The 20,215-nt window shown below is 45.7% G+C and overlaps 1 protein-coding gene across 1 annotated transcript in view; it reads left to right on the plus strand.

Annotated features, from left to right (window-relative positions):
• Positions 1-20,009, plus strand: part of TMEM178B (transmembrane protein 178B) — a 207,396-nt gene extending 187,387 nt beyond the window's left edge. Inside the window, exon 4 of the mRNA XM_035568558.1 lies at positions 19,759-20,009. Within this exon, the coding sequence (XP_035424451.1) occupies positions 19,759-20,009 (251 nt within the window). The remainder of the gene's footprint in view (positions 1-19,758) is intronic.
• The last annotated feature ends 206 nt before the right edge of the window (positions 20,010-20,215 follow it).

Below are 20,215 nucleotides of genomic sequence, written 5' to 3' on the forward strand. Positions count from 1 at the left end.
TTCCTGTGCAAAGCTCCAACCTTCCTTGCTACAGATGCCATCCCACTGTCTGTCACCAGCAGGCTTCATGGCACGCAGTTACTTTAAACGAAGGCTGTGAGAGTTAAGTCCCAAACACAGCGCTAGCTGAACGTCTCAAATTGAATAGCATTGCTTCTGTTCTCTGATCGCTTCTCTGCTGGTGGTTTTTGTTTGGCTGGGTCCTTGCCCTCCCAGCAGATCATCCTTCAATGAGTTGGGTCACTTGTTCACCCGTACGGTGGTGTGGCACAGCTACGAGTGTGAGATACAGGGAAGCACGTGTAGACCCAGAAGAGGAACTAAGTGCTCAAATAATGAGTGTTTATGTTCCAGTGCTGTTGGTGCTGGTGAGATAGACGCTGGCTGTCTCAGTGCCCACAAACATATTTGAAGTCTGCTAGTACCTTTTGCAGGCAAACGCTGGTCTATCTGCGGATGGCTGCAAATGGTTTGTTGTGGGTGTTCAATACTCTATGGGCAATGGGTCTGCCAAATTAGATCAGTATTTCTTAAGTAATTAAAGGCTTAATTTGTATGTGTTACTATAATATGCTCAGATATCTGTGTGGTATTTAACTTACTACAGCATGGCATTCAGATTAAAACATTAGAAGTACACTAAATAAGTGCTAAATAAATACACTCATTAGAAACTAGCTAAGTCTTATTTACTAATTACCAGTGTATATGGGGGAGTTTCTAGTGAAGAAGTTTATTCTGAAGGATGGCTGATAAAAGTTTTCAGGTGAAACAAGACTCAGTGTGACCATACATAATGAGATGGGTCACTCATAACTTTACAAAGTTATCTTCTGGTACGCTCAAACCATAGACATTTCAGTGGGGACAGATATGGGGTCATGCAGCTGGGAATAAAACGTGTCAGTCAGCTTTGCAGAATGAGAGGCTGCCTCCTGGAAAGCAGCAACCCTGAGAAGGTCTCTGGGATCTCCGTTGCTGGGATCATCCAGCTTCACGGGAGCTCTCGGTGCCACATGGCTGCTAAATGTGCCAGTTCGTCCCTTAGATGTCTTGATGAGAATATGCAATAAGAGCACAAAGTGGGATTATCTCTGGGCAAGGCAAAACTATTTCTGGCCATCCTAACCTGGTGTCCTTAATAAGGAAGGACATGGAAAAGGTGGGAGAGGATTGCAGAAGAGCTACAACATGACTCCAGGACTGGAAAACAAGAAAAACACAGCATGCCACAAAAAGCCAATTGCTTGAAAATGTTAAACAGAAGGTTTATAATTGACTTGAACACAATGTGGAAGTACCTATGCAAGGAGAAGCCATCTGATAGTAGCATGCTCTTTGACTGAGTAGACAAAATAATAACAAGATCTATCAGTTGGGAGCTGAAACTAATTGAAATGAGAGGCAGCAGATTATTTTATCTGCCAAATTCTGTCAGGATGTGTGATATTTTTAATAAAGATGTGTTGGGAGATCAACCATGTTTTCTGCTCCAAGCAGAGGCATGTGGATCAGGGCTACAAAAGGTTATTATCTTTGTTGCACAAGTCAGTGGCAGCTGCTACACCTTTCCTGATTTCTCTTAACAGCAAATATGCGTGAAGTAACATCTAGAAAATGAAGCAGCCAGTTAATAAGATACACAATTAAAGCTATCTAACCTGAAAGTCAGTCGCTATCAGTGTTTTCCTGGTGTGTCGCAAGTTACATAGGCATTCCTTCTACAGCCAATGAGTCTGATTTGAACCTTTTTGTTGATGGACAGTGTTTGAAGACAACTCTGTTACTTCTGTCATCACAGAAATGCTGTCAAGGTATCATCCCATCAGTCCTCAAAATGCATGAAGCCAGAGTGCCTCTTAGTTCTGTTTAGCTTTATTTTTCTGGTCCAATAGGGGGAAAAATGCTCTGGGAGGCTTATGATGTCCAACCTCATTGCAAATGACAGGTTAAGGTGGTAGCTATAATCAGTATAACTTTCCCTTCCATTTGGATTTCTGCTTGTTTAGGCTCTGTTTATAGCATTTGTTCTGTTTTAATTTCCAGACAAACAGCTCTTCTGTAATGATCTCAGGGTTAAACATTTCCTAGCTTAGGATATCTGTGGGTTTGGTCCCTTATTGCCCATAATCCTTTCAACAGGAAATCTCAGTGGAACACTGAGAAGTGTGCTGTGATAATCTAACAAGACCAGACATGCTTTCCTTGGACCTCTGGTTCTTTATTATATTTATGGAACAGTCTTCTTGCTAGCCCATGTGGCAGTGCCTAATAAGGACTTGCTTTACTATGCTTGATCTAATTTCTCAAGCAAATGGCTGAAATAAGTCATTTCTGAAATGCAGGCCCTTATCTGGTATTAGTTCATCTGGAATCCAGCACTTGTAAACTGTGATTTAGAGTGTGTTTTACACTGTTATTCAGCATGTTTTGTAACAAGTTAAAATTATTAATAATTCATCTTTCCTGTTTAGTCCAACTGTATGTGTATCAACAGCAATCACAGAGCTCTTATGGCTTCCAAAGTTCTTTTGCATAATTCTCTGTATTTATTGTAGGATTTGTGCTTGGATTTCTTATCTCGAGTGACATTTGCGGGACCACAGTACGATTTTTTTTTAGTGCCTCCTCTTGCACATAGCCAGATGGATACTGCAAGTTATGCTTAGTATTTCTGACCTCATTTTGCACGGTGGTACGATTACATAGTTTCCTGTACCCTGAGTTGCACTGTCTGTTGTAGTTTCATTTCTGAGTTGTCAGGATGACTTTATCCTGCAAGGTGGAAGAGTTTCTCTTATGGCAATCTCCATGTGGTACTGTGCTCTTGTGTTTTGCTAGGATTGGTTCATTTTATGCATCTTACTTGAGACTGTTTAATTCTGTTATAGAAGTGGGTCACACTCAAATTATACATTACTCCAAGCACATCCTCTTGCAGCTTCTTGCTTTTTCTCTACATGCAAATTATTGAAAATCTGTGCACCAGTAAAAGCTTCATACTGGGCATGTCCTCCAGTAATTTTGCAATTTTATAATAATTTCTGTAACCTTGGAGGCATCTGTAACACTGCTTCCAAATGTCAGAGTCCTGTGGCAAACTTGATGCTTTTATGCATATCAAGTACTTAGTGGTAGTCTGAAAAGGATTCAATTAAACATCTACCCGAAATGCATGCGGGGCATTTATACATTGTGTTTTGACCAAAGTATTGTTTACGTGCACCAAGAAAGCATGCCTTCGCTTTTTGAAGTCCAGGCATGACCTCCACATCATTTCCCAAGAAGTAGTCCTCACACTTCTGGACTTTGAGAAGTTCTTCTGAATGCATCCAAATCCTTGACCTACTTGCTTTTATCATCACGGTAAACCTGTCGATTCGTTCGGTTCGTGTCTTTGCTCCCTCAGTAATAGCTAACGTTATTGCCAAGTCACGGCCAAATTTCAGTTTTACTTCCGTCCCTGAGGAGTTGAGATGCTATGAACTGGCACGCTGGCAACTCTACCATGGCAAATTCCTGCGTCTTCAGTGCATCCCTCCTTTCAGTACTTCATCAAGTTGTTTAAGAACACTTCCTGTATGATGATAAGCACACAAGGTATCCGTCCATCTAGTTATGGGTTTCTCCACCTTCTCTCCAGTACATTCGTGCATAGGATCTTCTTGTTTCGGTATCTCAGATTCTGCTAGGTTGACTGTCCTTCCACAAAGTTGCAAACTCAACCTCACCCCACCTTCTGTTGTTGTACCTGCTTTACAAAATCAGCTTTTGAATGCAATCCCTGACAGCCTGCTCTTTTCCTAGTTCAGTGCGTATTTCACTTCAGCCAGCTGTTTTGAAATAACATGTTGGTTTCTTTATTCCTAGTTACGAGAGCAGGGCTGACTTTGTACCCAAATGCTCCAGAACCCTTTTCCTCCAGCAGTGTGCCCTGGCAGCCAGGAGGGCCAACTGCATCCTGGGGTGCATCAAGCACGGCATTGCTAGTTGGTCGAGGGAAGTGATTGTCCCGCTCTGCTCTGCGCTGGTGCGGCCTCACCTCGAGTACTGTGTGCAGTTCTGGGCACCACAGTACAAAAAGGACATTAAACTATTGGAGAGTGTCCAGAGGAGGGCGACGAAGATGGTGAAGGGCCTAGAGGGGAAGACATATGAGGAGCAGCTGAGGTCACTTGGCCTGTTCAGCCTGGAGAAGAGGAGGCTGAGGGGAGACCTCATCGCAGTCTACAACTTCTTCGCGAGGGGGAGTGGAGAGGCAGGTGACCTATTCTCTGTTATCACCAGTGACAGGACCCATGGGAATGGCGTCAAGCTGAGGCAGGGGAAGTTTAGGCTGGACATCAGGAAGAGGTTCTTCACCGAAAGGGTGGCTGCACACTGGAACAGGCTCCCCAGGGAAGTAGTCACTGCACCAAGCCTGTCTGAATTTAAGAAGAGATTGGACTGTGCACTTAGTCACATGGTCTAAACTTTTGGGCAGACCTGTGCGGTGCCAGGAGTTGGACTTGATGATCCTTATGGGTCCCTTCCAACTCGGGATATTCTATGATTCTATGATTCCTCATCAATGCCTGCCATGGGGAGTGTGGGGTGGCAGGACAGCCCCATGGGGGCACTGTCTTGGCAATGGTCGCACCCTCCCCTGCCCACCATGGTGCACGTCCCTCCTGAAATGCTGTCCCTTGCTCCAGCTGGAAATATAAAATGGTGCCTCTAATATCTTTTTTTCCAGTACTTGCTTCAGCACAGAATTATCCCTGACCAAATTACATCCCTGGCAAGAGCTACATCACTTGCCTTTGTAAATGTATTAAAAGACCCACAAAGAGCGACGTTTTATCAGCCTTATCAGAGCTCTGTCCTTCAACTGCACACTCATGTATTTTGCCTTTGTAAGTTTGTCAGTACTGAGAAAACATTTCAGTGAAATCGTTAGGTTTTTTACTGCATGCCTAACAAGGCAGCCCTTCAGGGAGAGACTTCTGCATTGTCTTATTTTGTTCCAAATTTACTGCAAATAAATGCAATAAATCATCTCTGCCCTTGTTTGCTCTTTTACTTGTTCTCTTTACTCTTTTCTCTTGTCTCTGCCAGTTTTGTCTTGTGCCATGCACTTTAGTATCACTTTAGGGTTTTTGCCCCATTTGCTACCCGTTTCCTTAGAGAAGCATATCGTTTTACTACCGTTGCAAATATTCATTATTCTTTGCAAAGTCAAGTATGTTTCTTGCTGTAACCTTGCTTTGAGCCAATTATAAATTTTACCATTAATAATTCAGACTCTAATTAGTCTATCTGGAAATTATTCCAGCTGCTAAATGCCCTTATTCATGTGATTTAGCTTCTCCATGCATATCTGTGATAAAATGATCTGTAGTCTCCCACAGCATTTCATTTCTTGCTTTTGCCTGGTGACATTTTTGAGTGAAATGTTGGTCTTGGGGCATCATCTGGGAGGCTGCAATCCCCTTTCTCACCGGCACTAAAAGGCCATATTAAGCGGCTTTATGGAGTTTTTCCTCTCCAATTTTCTGTCCAAGCACTTGCTGCCAGGAACATTGGGAAGATTTTGTGTCCTCTCCTCCTCCGCCCCTGCAGTGGAGATCTGCCAGTCTGGGGGATTTGAGAGTCCTTTGCCAGCTCTGTTTCTGCTGCTCTTCTGGGTTTCTTCTGACCCACCCAAGACTGCTGCTGAGAGATTGCTCTTTGCAGCCTGTCCATCCTCACAGGGCTTAGGTCAGGGTTACAAAAGCTTCCAGCCTTTTGCCGCAGCAGAGGTGAACTCCTATTCTTTCCAATGCTGGCTGCTGTGGTGGAGATAAGCAGGCAGGAAAGATGTGCGAGAGAGAAGAAAAAATAAAGTTATGCAGGTGTGCTGGCACAATTTAATGCTTATTTCAGAGACGCAGGAAAGGATGTTTATTAAAGAAATGAACAACCCGCTTACGAATGTATGAGCGCATTCTTCCCAGCCTGCCTTTATATTCTAATCCGGGGAGAAAGAACCTTTTACAAATCCTTCTCATCCTCATCCCTTCTCAGAAATGTTTCCAAAATATTCCTTCTCTCACTCCAGGGGTAAATCCTGCCTGCAGACTGCTTTGTTAGCCTGGGCTGCCCACCTCCAGCGGGTCGCTTGCTCTTGCCCAAGCCAGGTCACGCTTCACCGGGGTCTGTTGCAAGGCACCAGCAGGGCACAGGCACAGCTGGGGCTGTGGTGCTGGGTGGTTTGGATGCTGGGGGATGCAAACCCCATCAGAAAGGGGAGCTTCAAAACAGGGCTGGGGAGCCAGCGCGGCGCAGTTGTCGGTACAGATGTGCCGCATGCATCTGTATCCTCTTTCACTCCCTGCCTCCGTGCAGAGCCTCGTCTTTAAAATCCCCAAGCCCGAGTGCTGTGCTTCCTCTGCCTGCGCTCTGCATATGTTGGTAGCTGACAACTGAGGCATCTGTGTATTTGCAGCCATGGATCGTTACCAGCTGTTGAGTCATTCGCGGCCCAAATTTAACTCACTGTACTTTGAAAATAGCACAGAGCGGTAGAAAATACGAGTATTTATTCTGCACAACTGTGGTCCTGCCATCTGAAAATAATCATTCCACTGCTGAATAATTTAAGAAACAAAAACGTAACAATTTAATACAGCAAGTGTGAGGCAAAGCTCCGTGATTGACGTCTCCTCGGCAGTTACGAAGTACCTTCATAGCAGCTGCCAAGAGGAGGCAAAGAGAAAGACAAACAAAATGAGAAATCAAAAGGCATTCCTTGGGCTCCATCTGGAAACATGGTAGGTCTAACAAGGAGCCTGGGATGTCTATTTCTCACTAATGATAAGGTGTCTCCACATTCTTCTGGATGTGCGCTTGTGGTGACATGATCAATCCATGACACTGAAGATTGAAGGCATTTTGTGTGATTTTTTTTTCTTTTATTTCCCACTGCATTATTCCCTGAAAATCCAGTTTATTGCGCTTCTTCTCCGAAAGGAATAGCCTTATCAAGTTTACATAAAATCTTTTTTTCCATATGGAAAGGCAAGTGCAAATGCACACGTGTATGCACAGCTGTGTGCATACAGAGCTTAAGCAGCAGCATGTGATCTCCGCTAAAACAGGGGTATACAGTTAAATGGCTGTGATCTGAGCAGCTTGGCATAAATATAGTTTTCACAGAGACATAATACCTTTTGCCAGTTCAAAAATTATTTATAATTCAAAAGAAGCTGGATCACTGCAAGAAATGAGATGCCAATCACATTTTAATCCTGTGGGAGACACTAAATTAGTGATGGCTGCAGAGGAACTTAATTCAGCAAAACTCCTTTTGGACCAGTGTAGGAACTTACCTAGGTGGATTGACCTCCAGATGGAGACAAAGGCTGAGTTGTATCAGGAGATGTCATAAATGGGTTGTGAATCTGCGAAACAAGCCTCGGGGAGACGTGGTCAGCACCCCCTTTCTCATACCTCCCACAGCACACACGCACACTTCTGTTCCTACTTGTGCTTTTGGTTAAATATTGCATTATGTTTAAAGTGATTTAAGGCCTAGACTTGGAGTGAACTTGAGTTAATGTACGGCGTTAATAGGTTTTAAATGTTTAAACCCCTCTAAGGCTCTTGGTTGTTTAAAAGGGTCAAACGCATTACCAGGGTGCTGGGGAGGACACAGAGGAGCTGATGAAGGTCTCTGTGGACCTGCGATGAGACCCAGAGCCTGGAGCAGCCGTGCAGGCCTCGTGCCTCAGTGCCCCTCAGGCAGCAACGTCACAACGCAGAGCACATGCATAGGTAGATAATAAGAGTTAGCCAGTTCTCTAAAATGCCCTTTTCTCCTCACTTTCAGGACTTGTCAGTCTTTCTTTTCAAGCAGGTCTCTCCTACACAGATTGTGGCATCCCTTACGGACAGGGTTGCTTGCAAGTCATGGTCTCTGTTTTCATTTTACACTGTGTTTCTCGGACCTAAGGAGTTGCTCTCCTTTTCTTGTGTATATCAAAAGCTGGACACTCGTGGATACATGCCCATATATATACAGATATATATGGATATATGTTCAGTCCACATACATGGATAAGGCTGAAGGTGTTTCTTTGTCCTTACTTACCATTAGTAAGCAACTTTTAGAAATTAGTCTCAATTCCCTTTTGAATGTTATCTAATTTCCTATTTTGACTCCAAAAATAAACACTTAAGAAATCATCCATGTAGACATATGCCCCCCTTGCCATCTTTGGGGGTTTTAACGTGGTGTCAAGGCAGCCCATTCAGTGTTTCTTAGCTAGAAAACAGTTGCTCAGCTGACTGCCAGACAAGGTGGGACAAGGCCCACAATATATTATACTTAGAAGGCAGAGCTAGGGCACTGTGTTAAATCTTTACTTCTAGTACTTCTCTATGCTTACTGGTGCTCTGAGAACACATTTTGCTTTTATTTATTAATGCCGGCACCCATTTTGAAAATGAAAGAGGGGGCTCTCTGGAAACTTGAAAGATTGTCTCCTTCCCCTGTATGGGCTTCTCTGTATGCCGCTGAGTACCTTCTGCTGAAATACTCTTTTGTAATTTCAGCTCGTAATACTCCTCAAGGGGAATCACGCACATCTTTGCATCTCCTACGGCATATGTTGAATAGCATATCTATGTCCTTATTCTCACAGAAGCATACTATTTTCATTAGCTGCTAATTTTTTTCAGTGCCTGGGGAATTTTTTCAGTACCTGAGGAATTTAGCTGATTCTGTAGGTCAATACTGACAGACCTAGCCCTGAAAAACAGGGAGCTAAGACTTAACACCTCCATAAGAGAATAGGGGTGGAGTGGGAGATAGAAATGTGTTGTTGTTTTTTTTAAATCAATAACACGGCTGTACTGCAGAGTCCAGGCACTTAAAGGTGTTGTGTTTTGTTTTTTTATTAGTTTTTTTTTTTTTTCCTGAAAAGAATGGCACAACCAGAGAATTCATTGTCAACTCCATAGCATTTGATCTCCATGGAAACATTAGGAGCTGACTTTAAAGTCAGCCTTCAAATATGTTGGATTTTTTCCTGTGGCTCATTTTTGATGCTCCTAGAGGTTCCCTTGCACCCTTTGAGGGAAATGCCAACACAAGCAATTCCAGCATCTTTGTACCTGATCACAGAAGTACATTAGCATTTAGGCGAAGGAGAGGAAAGGCTTTGGAGGTGCAGAGATCTGGTAGTCTGGATCAGAAGGCAGGGCAAATAGTGTTTGTGCACCTATAAACTTGTTTTTCAGTCTTACTACAGATCAGCCTGCCTCCCTGAACTTGGCGTACAGTAAACCGAAGAGTCAGCTCACTCTGGCTTTTCAGGAAAAAAAAAAAAAAGAAAGAAAGAAAAAAAATACAATTCACATACCTGTGTTTGTTATTTTAAAAGTCAGCTCTACTGACTTGTAATTTCTCACTCACCAGAACAGGAGATACTGATAGAAGAGTCAGTACCTTCAAGAGTTATGAGAACAAAAAACCTAGCATAGTCTGTGAAGGGCATGCAATCTTGTTTACTTCTCAGGCATGTCAGTAGGGCTTTGGGGGAGCTGATAGAAGGTGAATTAAAGTAGAAACAAAGTAGGGGAGACGGATCCGATAGGAATACAAAAGACTTCCCCACCCACAGTCCTAGAAAACAAGTTGTGTGTTATTTTAAAATTCCGTGGTTGTTCCTTATCCCTTAATAACATCACCAGGTCTTTGATCTGTTGTTGGCTTCTGAATTCCAATGGCAAGACATTTCAAGGCCAAAGGAAGACAATGAAAACAAAACTGGCATTTATTATTGGGTTGTTTTTTTTAAAAAAAATATTTACTGAGTCCTTCTGCATGCCTGGCATCAAAAAGGAAAGAAGAGTGCATAGGCAACAGAAGGTAAAATAGTACTGGCATGGTTTGCTAGACAGGAAGAATTCCTTACAGAAAGAGAGGGGAGTAAATTCATATGTGCAGCAGATCTTGTTGTTAAATGCAGAAACTGAAGCAAGACTTAAATTCACTGTGGCTCCTTGGTTTGTCTATGTAGAAAAACAACATTTCCCTTGGACAAATCTCTGCTACGCTTACTTGGTCTAATCTGCCTGGACAGAGGAGCTCAACAGGCCACTGGAAATTTCACAGAAAAAGCAGCCAGACCAGGCAGAAAGTGTGTGACTGGAGCCCTCCTCATTTCCACCCAGCTTGCCCTGACCTGGCTCTTCCAGGGGTTACAGAAAGCAGTCATACCTGTGTACGTGTGTGTGCCGCGGAGGCTGTACAGGTGTTTCCTCAGCAACAGGAAAGAAGATTTCAGCATCCTCCATGCCCTGGGATCCTTCAAGGCAGCACAGAGGGGATCAGGGTGGTTTTGTTGCTTCCAGGCACTCACATAAATATCACGGAGGTGGCCTGCACCCTGTGCTCTTTGTTATCAAAACAACTTCATCTTATTTTGATTTCTGGCCGTTACATCTCACTAGCTGTATCACTCAGCTGTGAAGAACATCAGTCTGAAGACTCCTCAGCAATTTAAAATTTCCTACAAACGAAAGGTTCTGCTAACCAAGCCTTCTGAGAGAGGTGCAGTTTTCTGACTGGAATAAGAGGGCCCTACTCAGAGAGAGGCAGGATGACCTGGTTGTTAAGATACCAAAGGTGAAGTGGAGTGTGGATTCCCCATGCTATGGGAGATGCCCTGTGACGAGGCAAGCCCAGCCCTGACCTTACATGTTTCTTGTCTGCTCCGGCAAATGCTGAGGCTCGGAAGCAAGTGCCTGAAGTCTGATACTAAACTTACATGTCTTGTCATCTGACAAGTTGGAAATGTGATGGAGTCACGCAAATTGGCTCAGACCTTAGCCTCAGAGCATAACGAAGCAGCTCTGGCCAGGCAGTCCTGGGAGGTCCGTGCTGCAGGGGGTGCAACAAGCCTGCTGGCAGCCTCTGCCTGTCACCAAGCATGGTGCTTGCCAGCCAAGTGTTGTGATAATTTCACTAACCTTTGGTTAGGATGTTTCTCTATTTTGACATTCTTTCCTTTCTGCTCCCGGTAAAATAGGGAATAACATCCCACAGCTACACCTGGCACAAGTTTTGCTGCCTCCTCTGTTGTGGCTGCAAGCTCCTGAGCCATTACATTTGCTTAATGGCTGTAGGCAAGTCACTTTATTATTGCTAGGTTACCTTGGCTGGGTCATGGCTAAAGTAATCAGAGGGTTATTCACTCAGGCTTTGATCAACTCCCCTCTTTCTCCCTAGCCCGTTTTATCAAAACATGCCTTTTAGCTAAGTAGTGTTGCTTTCGCCTTATGTACCAACTCATAGCTTCAGCGGGTGCGTGCTCTCAGCTGGTTATCGCTGGCTGTAGCAGTTCACAGCCTGGGTATCCACTCCTGGTGCCGTGCCACGAGCTGTGGGGCACGGTAGCAGAAAGGTCACCATGTGCAAAGCTGTAAATCACGGGTAAATGTGAGGTACAGGCTGCCAGCTCTACCAGCATAGCAAACTGAGGCTCAGCCCTCAACTGCTGCAGTGGTTTTCCATATACTATACTGACTTACCTGAACCTAAGGAGCACACCTATAAGTATTTGCAGCCATGATGGAGGACGCATAGCCCTCTGATGCCATAACGTGTTGCAGCTCGTGCAGCAGCAATTCAACAGCCGGGCGCCACTGCTGAAGTGACCCGCAGCAGGCGTACAGCTCTCATGTGGCACGGATGCCACGGGTACGTTTGGAGGCAGGAGGCCAAAGGCCAAATGCAAACAGCATTCTGACAGGGGCTATAATGCAATCTCGCAGCACCGCCACAGCCCCTGCAGTTTGCTCTGGTTCTCAGTATAAAATAAAAACGTGTGAGGTTCCAGCCCCGGCGGGTTTATGGTCTTGTACGGACCCAGCACTGAACCTCCATCACCCAGTCTGACTTTGGCTTCCATCTCAGCTTTTTTATAAGGGCAATTTTCCAGTAAACCCCTTGCTATTCTGCAACCTATTGGTGATGCTGCAAGCTGCTTCTGCTGGAGTGGTACATAATTAAGCAATAATTTATATTCTGTGCATGTATGCACAGAGCAATAAAGTGTTCTCAAGAGCTGTGTGCTGCTGAGACGTTTAATCCATGCACAGAAGGAGTTTACTGCAAAGCTGCTCCCTCCAAAAGGCTTTTGTCATCACTGTGTTGGGAGGGAATTTGGTTTATTCTTTAATAATTTCATTTGATTGTGATATAATTTAAATAGGTAATGGTACACAATCCACTTTAGGATCAGACCCCATTTTATTTGTTTGTTTGATGTACCTTGAAAACAATAAAAGCTAGCAGGGCAGAGAGAAATTAAAGATGGTCTTGTTTCACTTATGATTTTTTTTTCCTATAACCCTATAATGAAAAAGTTATGATAATTAAATAAACAGCACTTCTTCCAAAGACATTATTAGCCAGGAATTGCCATCAATGGCAGCCACTAGAAACACTTGAAAAGGAGGAGAGTCACATGTATTTGAGAGCTGCTCGGTTTCAGAGGACATCTTAAAATCCTTACCTTTGTGTTTTTCTTTTTATCTACCAGTGTTTATAAGTAATACTTGACATCTCTGTCTCTGCAAAAAACAGAAGGGGAAAAGAATCCATTTTTTGGTTTGTTTATTTTATACATCTGACAGCAGTGTTAGCTCGTGAGTCATTTCTGGCTGTTGCTGGGGGAAGGGAGGGAATGTGTGTCTCCCAGTCAGACATGGAGGAAATGTTTTCTAAATAATAAGGAAAATGATTTGTGCAGAGCCAGGGATCTCAGAGGAGGGCATGGTGCTGGGAACATTTTAATTACTGGCTTTTGGGATCTCCCTTGACTTCACACAGATGATATCTCCTGAAGGGGAGGAGATCCACCAAACAGAAAATTCCCTTCCCTTCCCTTCCCTTCCCTTCCCTTCCCTTCCCTTCCCTTCCCTTCCCTTCCCTTCCCTTCCCTTCCCTTCCCTTCCCTTCCCTTCCCTTCCCTTCCCTTCCCTTCCCTTCCCTTCCCTTCCCTTCCCTTCCCTTCCCTTCCCTTCCCTTCCCTTCCCTTCCCTTCCCTTCCCTTCCCTTCCCTTCCCTTCCCTTCCCTTCCCTTCCCTTCCCTTCCCTTCCCATTTAAGACGCTCCAGACCTGACACAGTACAGGACCATACAAATGACCTAGTCCTTCCCAAGCCAAAAGAAGCAGTTACCTGAAATTGCCTCCAATGGTTGCTGAAAGAATAGGGGTGCCTTTAGGATTTGCTACCGTGTAGCAGGGCCGAATGGGTAGGCACTACAGACACCTGCTGATGACACCTACTGGTAGGTGACACCTACTAGCATGTGCTAATACTACACTAGATGCACCCCTGTAATGCACTCAGTTAACCAGCCGCGCTTAGGCTCACCTTCATTTGCAGTTTACCTGAGCGAGGCAGCGGTTCTTGTCTCACACAGCAGCACACACCCTGTGAAGTCCCTCAAGCTCCCCCAGTCTAGAAGCAGAGCCAAGGTGTGTGGGAGGAGGACGTGGCTTCGGAAATGGTTCAGAGGGCGCTAGCATCAGGCAAAATTCAGACATATTTGGTATGGGTGCTTTGAGTCTGCTTGTATTGAAATCAGCTCAGCATAACCAATTCATTTACAAGCGGTTCTGTTCTCCCCTGGAGGTGAGGATTGAAAACTGCAAACAGAAGCATTGCAGCCCCTCGCACAGCCAGGCTGATTAGAAAGAAAAGGGATGATTACCAAATAAAAATAAAACTCCTTGCAGCGGCCCACAGCTCTGTTTATTAAAATCATGCTTAAAACCAGCTACAACAAAGGCTGTGACTCATAACCCACACTGAATGAGGTTCTGACCAACAACGATGTTACTTTTCCCAGCCATCTCTCTCCAGACCACATTAGGCCCTGCAGCAAGGATGCAGGAGCGGTGCCCCGTGAGCCCTGTGTGTCCACCAGCCCTGGCTGCGGGGCGGGGGCTGGCTCTGCCCTCCACGGCCCCATCCAGCTGGCAGGGGGCCGGAGCCCTGCCTCTGCACCGAACAGCTCTGAAATGGGGGGGGCAGATAACCACGAGGTATTTAATAGCTCAGGTGCTCTGTTAGCAGGACAAGCATTGTCAAAACCAGACAGAGAGGAAGGTAGCTGTCTGACGAGGAGTCGAGATGGAGGTGTGACTACATGTCAAACAGCAGTTTCTGCAGTGTGGCCTTACACAGAATTTCATCCCTCACCTGTCTGTAGCGTTTTGCAATGACATGTGAATTTCCTTTGTCAGAAATGTTGCTGTTGCCTTGTCTCGTTCATTAGTGTTTCACGTAGGATGATAAGGCATAAATCCCATCACAAAGAACTTAGTGCCTTCTGCTCTCCCCAGCTGCTGAAGGCAATGGTCTTTATCTCCCCCGTCCAGCTCATGCACTGCCGCATCCCCAGTGAGCTCTTATATCCACCTGCCATTCACATTGTGTGTGCCAGTGCCACGGCCCAGGCGCTGAGCCTTGGCCCACCAGCCTTCACGTCCCATCGACTGAAGTTATGGAAGAGTTTTTGACAAAGAAAGAAAAGTTTGTATTGCTGCTGCTGCCTGGGGATGCGGCCCATTAGTACCTGTCGGGTGTACCTCACTGACTGCAAGAGCCTAGCAGGAAAGCTAATAAGGTTTCAGTTTATTTTCTGAGGGAGGAAGAACCTCAGGATCGGGGATGCTCGTGACTTGTTGCACTCCTGGTGCCATGCCCGTAGTGCAGGCAGTGTCCTGGGCAGGAGTGACAGCCTCCCTCCTCCTGCCGTCTGAGCTCGGTGTCTGGTTTAACCTGGCAGGCAAATAAGCACCACACAGCCGTTCAGTCCCCCCCGCTTTGTCTATGGACCACCCCTGTGAAATGTCCCCAAAATGCCTATAAAATGTCCCCTGCGTTCTTTTAGTCCATGACTTAGCTTCTACCCGTTATGGCAGTCACTCAGGACAGGAGAGGTGGTGCATTATGTGGAGTTGCTGGATGCCAAAGCCAGCTCAGTTTGGGTCGCTGCTGCATTTGCACTGCTTCTTGTGAGGCTCGTCCTCCACCGGTTCAAGTGGTTCCTTCTGTAGGACTTGCTACAACATGCATCTCAAATCACGGTTTACAACAGTTTAAAGCCATATCTCTTACAGTCTCCACCCTTGCCCTTTTGACCAGGCCATAGCGTTTAACATTGCAATGAACTCCTGCCCTCGCTCCAGCTCCAGCCTGGGCTTGTCCTCTGGCCACAGTCCCTCAGAGGTGCACCTGCTCCGGCGTGGCCTTATCCATGAGCCACACAGTCCCTTCAGAAGCCTGCCTGCTCTGGTGTGGACTTATTAATGTGCCACAGCCCCTGCAGAGATACACCTGCTGCAGCACAGCCTTACCCACAGCCACAGTCGCTTTGAGGTGTACCTGCTCGGTGCAGCCTTTTCCATTGGTCACAGACCCTTCAGAGGTCCCTTCAGACACCTGCTGTGCCGTGGTCTCATCCACAGCCACAGACACTTCGAGGTGTTCTGCTGTGGCCGTATCCACAGACATGAACACTGCAAGGTGTACCTGCTACAGCATGGACTTCCCCGTGTCACGGATGCTTCAAGGCTACTTTGCTCTGGCGTGGACTTACCTGTGGCCAGAGAGGCTTCAGGGTGTCCGTGCTCCCATGTGGACACGTCCACAGGTCACAGGCCCTTTGAACTGAGTTCAGTCTGAAGTTCCAGCCTGTGCACAGCACAGGAGCAGCAGTGATGCCCTGGCTGTTGGCCAGCCCAGGCAGATGGCCCCAGCCGTTACCAAAATGTTTCTGGGCACAGCAAAGCACAATGATAAGGGGTACAGCAAACTGCAAAAGCAGCCACTAACAAGCACTGGACTCTAACATACAGTAAGACAAGCAAGCCCAGCCCTGTGACAAGCACAGGAGCCTGCCAATAGGCAGCTAAACATCTGTAAATTTGATCTAGCACACTCCACACTCCAGTCAAATCTGTCATCATCTTGAACCCCTTGGGCCCCACACTGGGTGCCTAAAAGGACTGCAGTGGTTTAGTCCTGGCAGGCAGCTGAGCACCACACAGCTGCTTGCTCTCCCCAGGTGGGATGGGGGAACTGGAAAGGTAAAAGTGCAAGAACTCATGGGCTGAGATAAGGACAGTTTACTAGGTAAAGCAAAAGCCGCGTGCACAAGCAAAGCAAACCAAGGAGTTCAGTCACTGCTTCCCATCCGCGGGCAGGAGTTCAGCCACTGCCGGGAAAGCAGGGCTCAGCACGTGGGATGGTCTCTTGGGAAGACAAACGCCGTCACCCCAAACATCCCCCCTTCCCCCTTCTTTACCCCAGCTTTTGTTGCTGAGCATGACGCCACATGGCATGGGACATCCCTCTGGCCAGTCTGGGTCACTTGTCCTGGCTGTGTCCCCTCCCAGCTCCTGGTGCACCCCCAGCCCCCTCCCTGGTGGGGCAGCACGAGGAGCTGACGAGTCCTTGGCTCTGTGTAAGCACTGCTCTGCAACTGCTGAAACATCGGTGTTATCACCGCTATCTCCATCAAAATCCTGAACACCACATCTTATGAGCCTCTGTGAAGAAAATTAACTCTATCCCAGCCAAAGCCATGACAGTGTTTTACACAGTCTAGCAGAGGCTGTATTTCCAACGGCACACTCTGTCTCATTGTCACTTCCACCCATGCCTCTTTTGCTATGATGGCCAACGACTGTAAAATTTGGATAGAAAATCTTTTATGTTATGATTGCCAGTTCATGAGGAAAAGCTACTGAGCAGTCATAAAGCAGTAACAGTAGTCAGTTTTCATCAGTAACCCTCCTGGTGAGAGGCCAGATTAACTACGAGTGCTAGACCTTCCTTGCTTGGCTGAATACAAACAACACATAGGGTTCATATAATGGCCACAATGATTCCTCTAGTGGTATTAATTGGCATTTTTTTTGTGTCTGTAATGAATAACACTATAGGGATGCTGATAAACCTGTGCCCATAGTGCTGTACAAGACATCCTGCAGAAGCACAGGGTGTGAATGGCAGAGAACCACGCAATGTATCCTCTGACATTGTGCATGGCAGTCGTTATTTATCGTCATGGGATTAGCACTTTCTCCACTGAAGGGGCAGGACAGGAGCAGCGTTTTTTAAAGAAGTCTCATGCTCGTGATATGCTTTGTTCTCTGTGGTTGTTACTCATTCTTCTTTGTTGTTTGTTCGCTATGGGGCAGAATATCCCCAGCAAGGTGGAGTGCCAATATACTGGGGCATTGTGCAAATACAACGGGTAAACAACGCTTCTTGCATTGAAGAGCTTGTAGTCAAAATAGCCAAGACAAAGCGTGAAAGCATGGGGAGTATTTGAAATCTGATGTTATTTTCTTCCCTTTTGTACTTACCAAATGCAGTTTCAGTCTGGCCGCACAGATTTTCCCACCCACCTCTCCTAACAATCATGTATTTCAAGAGAACTGAAATTATCATGTTCCTGCTAGAAAAGAAAGGCCTTTCATGTCATTTTCTAACCCTTTGAAACAAGCCATGGAGCTTGGTTTAGAGCACAGTGGCTCCGAGGGATCATTTTTCCCCAGTCTGACAACGTACTAGCCATGTTGACATGTCACAGAAGGACAGCCGTGTTCTTGCCAGACAGCTTCACATTGCTGGATAACCTCAGTGACATGGTAAAACACAGAAGGTTTGTGGTTTCTGATCAAACAACGCGATTTTTGAGTACGGGATTCTGGGAGAGAGGCTCCCATTCCTCCTGCTCTGCACTTAGAAATAGCGCAGGACATCTCTGAAGACAGCTGCAGAGCCTGGGGTCTCACAAGGCTCTAGCAAAGTCCACAGCACTGATTGCTGGCTAACTGGGTGCTGAGGTGAGGTAATAAGGCAGTCTTTATTTATACAGGCACAGTGTCTACCACAGCAGCTGTCTGGTCCAGACTGGTACCCCGTGGCATTATCGTAATGTGAATGCTTATGAGCAGTGCTCGCTGGGCCATCTGGCAGCCATATATAGCATTAGGGGAGGCACCCAGAGCTCCCATATCCCCTGTCCTTTGCAACAGAGAGTGTCTGCAAGTGGCAAACACATCAGAAAAGAAATGAGAGTCCAAAAAGACAAGGGAGGCAGTGGTCAGAAGAGGGAACAGAGAGTGATGTGGCAGTGGACTCACAGCTCATGCATGACAGAGATTTGCCCGGAGATCTCAGATCTGTAGGATGTGCCTACTAAATAAGGGAGATGGATATGGTAAGAAGTCCAAACATTTTCGGTGGTATAAGTGTTTGTACAAATGCCCCCAGGTTCTGTGCCTAATTCCAGGAGAATTCACCACATAATCTCATCTATATCTTCAATGGGGAGTATAAAATCCATTTCTTCAATGTAACTGCAACTAAAAAGAGCAAAGCAGCAGAGAAACAAAAGGAGAAGAGTTGCAGGAGAGAAGCAGGAGTAGGAGCATGAAGGGGTAAAGGAGGCGAAGGTACCAGAAGAAAAGAGCTTGTTGCTCTTTTCACAGGCTGGGTGTGAATTCCTTCGGGGCTTTCACTGTCTTAGGGCAGGACCAAGAAGACTAGGCTAGTCCTCACCAGCAGATGCTGGCAAACAGAGGTCTGACACAGGACGTGCTTTACAGGTATCACACACAGCACGCTATTATTCGTGCACGAACAGCATGTGTGTTACCCTACCACCAGTCCTTAGGCCGCCATTTGTGCCGAGGGCTTTCCATCAGTTCAAGGAGGCCTACACGGGGAGGAATTAGAGACGAAAAAATAAGCTACCACCTTTGTGTTTACTGTGGTTGTTATCTCCTGAGATGGGCGTGCACAGTCTGTAGCTATCCATTATTTGGTGCGTAGGTGGCAGCCATGACATTTCAGGAGCTCAGAGTTTAACTGTTGAAGCTGGAGGCCAAAGATCAAAATTAGACTCATCTGGGTGGGCTAAGGTTCAGCCTCATCTGATGTGTGTGGCTTTCCAAAACTCTTATGACTTGACAGAGTTATGAAGCCTGTCCTGGCAGTGCTCTCAGGAAGAAATGAAATATTGCTGTGGAGATGGAAAACAAGAACAGGATGCTTTGAAGGTTTCCCCAATACTGCAGAGGGCATCTAGATTGGGACTGGAGTCATGCAGAGGGTAGAATCCAAATTTTGTGAGGTATTTATGGTTTCAAGAGTGGCATTTTAAAAGGGCAAGTAGAGTGGAACATTTTAGATTTTGACATAAAAAAAAATCTGGAAAAAAATCTCTCCAAGGCATTTCAAGTGTATGTTTCAACAAAGCCAGAATGTCAAATATTTTGTAATATTTTTCTTTATAAAATCCATTACTGAAAAACTGAATTTAAACAAAAATTTGATCCTTTTTCTTCCAAAAAAAATATTGCAACGTGATGATTCACTCCATATTTGCATAAAGCAAAATTCCAGTAAAATCAATGGTTTCGTGAAGCATTCTGGTTTCCGAGGGAGTGCTCATAATGACAAAAACATTAAAGTTTCTTTATACAGCTCTGCTCAGCATCAGATCAATATTTGAGGCACTGGGGGCACTCGGTTCATTCCCCATGGCTAGACTAAGCCACTTTCTGTGCGAATGTCTTCCCTTAGGTATTTCCCTACTGACTGCACCAACCCTCGGCAGCTTGGAAAGCGGTACGTCTGTCACTCTTCTAACTTCTCTCTATTTTTTTCCTCCCTCCTTCTCCCCTTCCCGCTCTCCTCCAGGAACCTTCTGCATCATTTCACTGTGCACGTGTGTGGCTGGAATCAACTTTGAGCTCTCCCGTTACCCCCGCTACCTGTACGGACTTCCCGACGACATCAGCCATGGCTATGGCTGGTCCATGTTCTGTGCGTGGGGGGGCCTGGGCCTCACTCTTATCTCTGGCTTCTTCTGCACCCTGGCCCCTTCTGTCCAACCTGTCCCCAGGACCAACTGCCCCAAATCTAGACCTGAGAATGGGACAGTGTGCTAAAACAAATAGCAAACAAATACACACACACACACACACACGTATATATATATATATATATATGTCTATGTATACTGATACATGCATATATATGTATATATAATTATATATATATATATATATAATCTCAAATTAACGCCAGTGCCAAGGTAGAGCTGAGTCCAACACGGCACTCACATCTCCACCGGACTCTGTGTTGCTTCGTTCTT

The sequence above is a fragment of the Cygnus atratus genome, chromosome 1, assembly GCF_013377495.2.
Source record: "Cygnus atratus isolate AKBS03 ecotype Queensland, Australia chromosome 1, CAtr_DNAZoo_HiC_assembly, whole genome shotgun sequence".
NCBI lineage: Eukaryota > Metazoa > Chordata > Aves > Anseriformes > Anatidae > Cygnus > Cygnus atratus.